We start from the raw sequence: 9,751 nt of genomic DNA on the forward strand, positions 1-9,751 counted from the left end.
ACACTGCACAGAGTGTCCACACAGGATGCACAGAGTGTCCACACAGGATGCACAGAGTGTCCACACAGGATGCACAGAGTGTCCACACAGACTACACAGAGTGTCCACACAGGATGCACAGAGTGTCCACACAGGCTGCACAGAGTGTCCACACAGGATGCACAGACTGTCCACACGGCCTGCACAGTGTCCACACGGACTGCACAGACTGTCCACACGGGCTGCACAGATTTTCCACACAGGATGCACAGACTGTCCACACAGGATGCACAGACTGTCCACACAGGATGCACAGACTGTCCACACAGATTGCACAGAGTGTCCACACACACTGCACAGAGTGTCCACACAGGCTGCAGAGACTGTCCACACAGGATGCACAGAGTGTCCACACACGATGCACAGAGTGTCCACACAGACTGCACAGACTGTCCACACACACTGCACAGAGTGTCCACACAGACTGCACAGACTGTCCACACAGGCTGCACAGAGTGTCCACACAGGCTGCACAGACTGTCCACACAGGCTGCACAGAGTGTCCACACACACTGCACAGAGTGTCCACACAGGATGCACAGAGTGTCCACACAGACTACACAGATTGTCCACACAGACTGCACAGAGTGTCCACACAGGATGCACAGACTGTCCACACAGACTGCACAGAGTGTCCACACAGGATGCACAGACTGTCCACACAGGATGCACAGACTGTCCACACAGGATGCACAGACTGTCCACACAGGATGCACAGAGTGTCCACACAGGCTGCACAGAGTGTCCACACAGGATGCACAGAGTGTCCACACAGGATGCACAGAGTGTCCACACAGGCTGCACAGAGTGTCCACACAGGATGCACAGAGTGTCCACACAGGATGCACAGACTGTCCACACAGGCTGCACAGAGTGTCCACACAGGATGCACAGAGTGTCCACACAGGATGCACAGAGTGTCCACACAGGATGCACAGACTGTCCACACAGACTACACAGAGTGTCCACACAGGATGCACAGACTGTCCACACGGGCTGCACAGAGTGTCCACACAGGATGCACAGAGTGTCCATACACACTGCACAGAGTGTCCACACGGGCTGCACAGAGTCTCCACACAGACTGCACAGAGTGTCCACACAGGATGCACAGAGTGTCCACACAGGATGCACAGTGTCCACACAGACTGCACAGACTGTCCACACACACTGCACAGACTGTCCACACAGACTGCACAGACTGTCCACACAGGCTGCACAGAGTGTCCACACACGATGCACAGACTGTCCACACAGGATGCACAGACTGTCCACACAGGATGCACAGACTGTCCACACACACTGCACAGAGTGTCCACACGGGCTGCACAGAGTGTCCACACAGGATGCACAGAGTGTCCACACAGGATGCACAGAGTGTCCCCACAGGATGCACAGACTGTCCACACCGGATGCACAGAGTGTCCACACAGGATGCACAGACTGTCCACACACACTGCACAGAGTGTCCACACGGGCTGCACAGAGTGTCCACACAGGCTACACAGAGTGTCCACACAGGCTGCACAGAGTGTCCACACAGACTTCACAGAGTGTCCACACAGGATGCACAGACTGTCCACACAGGATGCACAGACTGTCCACACAGGATGCACAGACTGTCCACACAGGATGCACAGAGTGTCCACACAGGATGCACAGACTGTCCACAAAGGATGCACAGACTGTCCACACAGGATGCACAGAGTGTCCACACAGGCTGCACAGAGTGTCCACACAGGCTGCACAGAGTGTCCACACAGGATGCACAGATTGTCCACACAGACTGCACAGACTGTCCACACAGGATGCACAGACTGTCCACACAGGATGCACAGACTGTCCACACACACTGCACAGAGTGTCCACACGGGCTGCACAGACTGTCCACACAGGCTGCACAGAGTGTCCACACAGGATGCACAGATTGTCCACACAGACTGCACAGACTGTCCACACAGGCTGCACAGAGTGTGCACACGGGCTGCACAGACTGTCCACACAGGATGCACAGAGTGTCCACACAGACTGCACAGAGTGTCCACACAGGATGCACAGACTGTCCACACAGGATGCACAGAGTGTCCACTCACGATGCACAGACTGTCCACACAGGCTGCACAGAGTGTCCACACAGGATGCACAGAGTGTCCACACAGGATGCACAGAGTGTCCACACAGACTGCACAGAGTGTCCACACAGGATGCACAGACTGTCCACACAGGATGCACAGAGTGTCCACTCACGATGCACAGACTGTCCACACAGGCTGCACAGAGTGTCCACACACGATGCACAGACTGTCCACACAGGATGCACAGAGTGTCCACACAGGATGCACAGAGTGTCCACACAGGATGCACAGAGTGTCCACACAGGCTGCACAGAGTGTCCACATGGGCTACACAGACTGCCCACACAGGATGCACAGACTGTCCACACACACTGCACAGTGTCCACACGGGCTGCACAGAGTGTCCACACAGGCTACACAGAGTGTCCACACAGGCTGCACAGAGTGTCCACACAGACTTCACAGAGTGTCCACACAGGATGCACAGACTGTCCACACAGGATGCACAGACTGTCCACACAGGATGCACAGAGTGTCCACACAGGCTGCACAGAGTGTCCACACAGGATGCACAGAGTGTCCACACAGGATGCACAGAGTGTCCACACAGGCTGCACAGAGTGTCCACACAGGATGCACAGAGTGTCCACACAGGATGCACAGACTGTCCACACAGGATGCACAGACTGTCCACACAGGATGCACAGACTGTCCACACAGACTACACAGAGTGTCCACACAGGATGCACAGACTGTCCACACGGGCTGCACAGAGTGTCCACACAGGATGCACAGAGTGTCCATACACACTGCACAGAGTGTCCACACGGGCTGCACAGAGTCTCCACACAGACTGCACAGAGTGTCCACACAGGATGCACAGACTGTCCACACAGACTGCACAGACTGTCCACACAGGCTGCACAGAGTGTCCACACACGATGCACAGACTGTCCACACAGGATGCACAGACTGTCCACACAGACTGCACAGAGTGTCCACACAGGATGCACAGACTGTCCACACAGGATGCACAGAGTGTCCACACAGGATGCACAGACTGTCCACACACACTGCACAGAGTGTCCACACAGGCTGCACAGAGTGTCCACACAGGATGCACAGAGTGTCCACACAGGATGCACAGAGTGTCCCCACAGGATGCACAGACTGTCCACACAGGATGCACAGAGTGTCCACACAGGATGCACAGACTGTCCACACACACTGCACAGAGTGTCCACACGGGCTGCACAGAGTGTCCACACAGGCTACACAGAGTGTCCACACAGGCTGCACAGAGTGTCCACACAGACTTCACAGAGTGTCCACACAGGATGCACAGACTGTCCACACAGGATGCACAGACTGTCCACACAGGATGCACAGAGTGTCCACACAGGCTGCACAGAGTGTCCACACAGGCTGCACAGAGTGTCCACACAGGATGCACAGAGTGTCCACACAGACTACACAGAGTGTCCACACAGGATGCACAGAGTGTCCACACAGACTGCACAGACTGTCCACACAGGATGCACAGACTGTCCACACAGGATGCACAGACTGTCCACACACACTGCACAGAGTGTCCACACGGGCTGCACAGACTGTCCACACAGGCTGCACAGAGTGTCCACACAGGATGCACAGATTGTCCACACAGACTGCACAGACTGTCCACACAGGCTGCACAGAGTGTCCCCACGGGCTGCACAGACTGTCCACACAGGATGCACAGAGTGTCCACACAGACTGCACAGAGTGTCCACACAGGATGCACAGAGTGTCCACACAGACTGCACAGAGTGTCCACACAGGATGCACAGACTGTCCACACAGGATGCACAGAGTGTCCACACAGACTGCACAGAGTGTCCACACAGGATGCACAGACTGTCCACACAGGATGCACAGAGTGTCCACACAGGATGCACAGAGTGTCCACACACACTGCACAGAGTGTCCACACAGGATGCACAGACTGTCCACACAGGATGCACAGAGTGTCCACACAGGATGCACAGAGTGTCCACACAGGATGCACAGAGTGTCCACTCACGATGCACAGACTGTCCACACAGGCTGCACAGAGTGTCCACACACGATGCACAGACTGTCCACACAGGATGCACAGAGTGTCCACACAGGATGCACAGAGTGTCCACACAGGCTGCACAGAGTGTCCACATGGGCTACACAGACTGCCCACACAGGATGCACACACACTGCCCACACTGACTGCACACACACTGCCCACACTGACTGCACACACACTGCCCACACTGACTGCACACACACTGCCCACACTGACTGCACACACACTGCCCACACTGACTGACTGCACACACACTGCCCACACTGACTGCGCACACATTGCCCACACTGACTGACTGCACACACTGCCCACACTGACTGCACACACACTGCCCACACTGACTGCACACACACTGCCCACACTGACTGCACACACACTGCCCACACTGACTGACTGCACACACACTGCCCACACTGACTACACACACACTGCCCACACTGACTACACACACACTGCCCACACTGACTGCACACACACTGCCCACACTGACTGCACACACACTGCCCACACTGACTGACTGCACACACACTGCCCACACTGACTGCACACACACTGCCCACACTGACTGCACACACATTGCCCACACTGACTGCACACACACTGCCCACACTGACTGCACACACACTGCCCACACTGACTGACTGCACACACACTGCCCACACTGACTGCACACACACTGCCCGCACTGACTGACTGCACACACACTGCCCACACTGACTGCACACACACTGCCCACACTGACTACACACACACTGCCCACACTGACTGCACACACACTGCCCACACTGACTGCACACACACTGCCCACACTGACTGACTGCACACACACTGCCCACACTGACTGCACACACACTGCCCACACTGATTGCACACACACTGCCCACACTGACTACACACACACTGCCCACACTGACTGCACACACACTGCCCACACTGACTACACACACACTGCCCACACTGACTGCACACACACTGCCCACACTGACTGCACACACACTGCCCACACTGACTTCACACACACTGCCCACACTGACTACACACACACTGCCCACACTGACTGCACACACACTGTCCACACTGACTGCACACACACTGCCCACACTGACTGACTGCACACACACTGCCCACACTGACTGACTGCACACACACTGCCCACACTGACTGACTGCACACACACTGCCCACACTGACTGACTGCACACACACTGCCCACACTGACTGCACACACACTGCCCACACTGACTACACACACACTGCCCACACTGACTGCACACACACTGCCCACACTGACTGCACACACACTGCCCACACTGACTGACTGCACACACACTGCCCACACTGACTGACTGCACACACACTGCCCACACTGACTGACTGCACACACACTGCCCACACTGACTGCACACACACTGCCCACACTGACTGCACACACACTGCCCACACTGACTGCACACACACTGCCCGCACTGACTGACTGCACACACACTGCCCACACTGACTGCACACACACTGCCCACACTGACTGACTGCACACACACTGCCCACACTGACTGCACACACACTGCCCACACTGACTGCACACACACTGCCCACACTGACTGACTGCACACACACTGCCCACACTGACTGCACACACACTGCCCACACTGACTGACTGCACACACACTGCCCACACTGACTGCACACACACTGCCCACACTGACTGCACACACACTGCCCACACTGACTGCACACACACTGTCCACACTGACTGCACACACACTGCCCACACTGACTGACTGCACACACACTGCCCACACTGACTGCACACACACTGCCCACACTGACTGACTGCACACACTGCCCACAAACTTCATGCCATGAAGTTTGCCTTGGGGTAGCCGTTGAAGTGATAAGTATCACTCTGATGGGGTGTGTGTGTGTGAGAGAGAGAGAGAGAGAGAGAGAGTGTGTGTACTGGTCCTAGAACTCAGGGCCTACGAGCTGTGCCTGAGCATTTTTGCTCAAAGCTGGTGCTAGGCAGATAGAGCCCCGGCCACACTTGCAGCTTTCTGATGGTTACCTGAAGATGAGACTCGGACTTCCTGCTGGCTCCACACCTCCATCCTCAGATCTCATCTCCTGAGTAGCTAGGATTGGAGGCCTGAACCACGGGTACCTAGCTGTCACTCTGAGTATTATAGAACGTCCTAACCTATCATTACTTCCAATCCTGCCTCCCCCACCAGCCTCTGCTGGTCATCCGCACAGACGAAGGCGCTTCAGTCCAAGTGAACATGGCTTCTTCTCTACAGAAGCACACACCTTACACCCACACACATGCACACACACTCCCTTCAGTGCACTACAAACAGACCCTGCTCTGTGCTCCCAGAAGACACTCAAGCTATGAAACCTAGAGTTCTGGGGAAGGGGGGCAGTCCTCTGGCACTCTCCCCGCTGAGCCGCACCTTTTGTTTTGATTGTTTTCATCTGTTTGTTTTGTAATGGTTCTAGGGCTTGAACTTGGCTTTTTGACTCAAGACAGTTGCTCTCTACCATTTGAGCCACACCTCCCTTCCATCTGGCTATTTTTCAATAGGGTTTCTTTACCTGTGCATGCCTGGATGGTGATCCTCTTATTTGTGCCTGGGCCTGGCGGAAATGGCCGGCACATACCACATGGCCGACTTCTGTTAGAAGTCCTGGAACCTGTTCAACTGGGGTGGTCCAGAACCTTCCTGATCTCCAGATCCAGTTTCCAGCTGCCACATAGCTAAGATGTTAGGTGGGATTCACAGTACCCGCGTGGGTTGTTGTGGGGTTTTTTTTGGGGGGGGGGGATTTGGCCTTTGTTAGCAATCTGTGTTTGTGTGTGTGTGTGTGTGTGTGTGTGTGTGCGTGCGCGTATGCGCGCGCGGGCGCGCTGGCCCTCACAGCTACCCCTCATCTGATTGTTCAGGCTTCTTGGAATCACACGGCATCCTGCTTCGTGATATGGGCAGAGCCCTGCGGGCTGGGCCCTGGCTTCCCTAATGGTGGCTGGGAGGACCTCCGTGCAGTGTGAGCTCTATCAGACGCTCCAGAGCACACACTTTCCTACATTAATTCTAAGTCCTTTCCGAAGTAATTGTGCAGCGTAAGTTCCCACACACTGAGCTTCAGCCTTTTCGCATCCTCCCTGCCGTAGTCCGCCTGTCCCAACCCAGATGTGGTTGAGAAGACGCCTCTTTGTACTTGTTTGTTTGTGTTATCTCACTTTTGTCTGTTAGTTGTGTTTCTTACATGCTGGGGTGGAGCCAGGCTGGCTCTCTACCACTGAAGTACGCCCTGGCTATCCCATGCAAGCGTCCTGCTCAGAGGCTGCCATCTTTTCATACCTGTGACAGCCACAGGTGCTTCTTGGTTTGCTTGTTTTCTTTTGAGTTCTGGGAGCTCTTGCATAGTGTAGCCTCCTGTCTGTCATGAGTTATGCAAATATTTTCTTCACCCTGCCCACTCATTTTTCCTCTAGCTTGCTCAATAATTTCTTTTTTCAGACCTAGAGCTTCAACTCTGGGCCTGGTCTCTGGGCCTGGGTTTCCATTGCTCAAAGCTGGTGCTCAACCACTTGAGCCACAGCTTCCCGCTCTCACCTGCCAGGAAGACTGTGAATGTCAGTCCAGCCTGGGCTACACAGCCAGACCCTATCTCAAAGCTCACATACGTACAGTGAGATGTGTTGGGTGATTACCCTGAAGTTGTTGTCCTAGGTATATTTGCCCCTTAAACCCAGACCACTGGCACCACCTAAAATAAAGTGGTTTAATAAGGTTGAGCCTTCTCCACATGACTGCTTTGCCTTCTCCAACGCCTGCACACACGTGCACTCACACACGCTCACACACACACACAGAACGCATTCAGACGTGCACATCTACAGGCCCTGTGCCCACTCAGCTCTGCCGCTGCTTGCCTGCACACACACGTGCGCTCACACATGGAACGCGTGCACACGTGCAGGTCTACAGCCCTGTGCCCCCCCCCCCCAGACTCCCCCGGCGTTCCTCCGAGTGCCAGCGCTCACCACCTGTTTCGCGGATTCAGCTTTGTGGCCTCCAGCCTGGTCCAGGAGCCCTTGCAGCAGGACACACAGGCGGCCCCGGTCCATCCCATTGTGCAGGTAACCCTGACCACCCCACGCCGGTGTCACCCGGCCCTGGCCGCCATGCTGGACCCCACACCCAAAGGTGCTGGGTGCCAGGGTGGCGAATGGCGGAGGCGGACTGTCCCCACTCCCGTGCTCCCAACTGTTGCTATGGTGATCTGAGCTGTCACCCTCCTCCAGGAGAGGGACAGTCCCCAGGCGCAGTCACCGTGATGTCTGTGCCAGGGGCCTGGGGGCACACAGAGAGAGGGCGGGGGCCTCCCGTGGGTCTGGAGAAGGTCAAGGGAAAGTACCATTCTAGAAAGAGTTCTCCCCGCAATGTACCCAAAACACCGAGGACTGAGGACTGAGCTGGGTGAAGAGCTGGTGTGCTTGCCAGTGCCCAGGAGGGCGGGGTGCCCCGGTTCTCTCCCAGGGCCTTGTGGAGAGGTGCTGGCACGCTGCATGTGTCCTGCAGCTCTGCAGGGCATTGTGTCTCCACTGAGGGCAGGCAGGGGGCTGGGTGAGGGGCCCGGGATCGCGTTCCCAAGCCCAGGTCTTCCATGCAGACACTCGCTGTGGAGAGGACATCAGAGCCAGGCACCCCGCGGACACCCACGCCTGTACCCCACAGACACCCACACCTGCACCCCACAGACACCCATACCTGCACCCCATGGCCACCCACACCTGCACCCCATGGCCACCCACACCTGCACCCCACGGACACACACCTGCACCTCACGGACACCCACACCTGCATCCCATGGCCACCCACACCTGCACCCCATGGCCACACACCTTCACCCCATGGCCACACACCTGCACCCCACGGACACACACCTGCACCCCACGGACACACACCTGCACCCCATGGCCACCCACACCTGCACCCCATGGCCACACACCTGCACCCCACAGACACACACCTGCACCCCACAGACACACACCTGCACCACACGGACACACACCTGTACCCCACAGACACACACACCTGCACCCCACGGACACCCACACCTGCACCCCACGGACACCCACACCTGCGCCCCACGGACACACACCTGCACCCCACGGACACACACCTGCACCCCACGGACACACACCTGCACCCCACGGACACACACACCTGCACCCCACGGACACACACCTGCACCCCACGGACACCCACACCTGCACCCCACGACCACACACCTGCACCCCACGGACACACACACCTGCACCCCACGGACACACACACCTGCACCCCACGGACACACACACCTGCACCCCACAGACACACACACCTGCACCCCACAGACACACACCTGCACCACACGGACACACACCTGTACCCCACAGACACACACACCTGCACCCCACGGACACCCACACCTGCACCCCACGGACACCCACACCTGCGCCCCACGGACACACACCTGCACCCCACGGACACACA

General features: G+C 56.7%; 1 protein-coding gene across 2 annotated transcripts in view; it reads left to right on the top strand.

Annotated features, from left to right (window-relative positions):
* The window catches only part of Rps6ka2 (ribosomal protein S6 kinase A2), a 175,341-nt gene that overhangs the window by 144,004 nt on the left and 21,586 nt on the right, over positions 1-9,751 (top strand). For both annotated transcript variants that reach the window (XM_042689700.1, XM_042689699.1), the window contains exon 13: positions 8,222-8,352. In XM_042689700.1, the coding sequence (XP_042545634.1) occupies positions 8,222-8,352 (131 nt within the window). The remainder of the gene's footprint in view (positions 1-8,221; positions 8,353-9,751) is intronic.

Source organism: Dipodomys spectabilis, unplaced genomic scaffold (assembly GCF_019054845.1).
Source record: "Dipodomys spectabilis isolate Male_0828 unplaced genomic scaffold, ASM1905484v1 ptg000126l, whole genome shotgun sequence".
Taxonomy (NCBI): Eukaryota; Metazoa; Chordata; class Mammalia; order Rodentia; family Heteromyidae; genus Dipodomys; species Dipodomys spectabilis.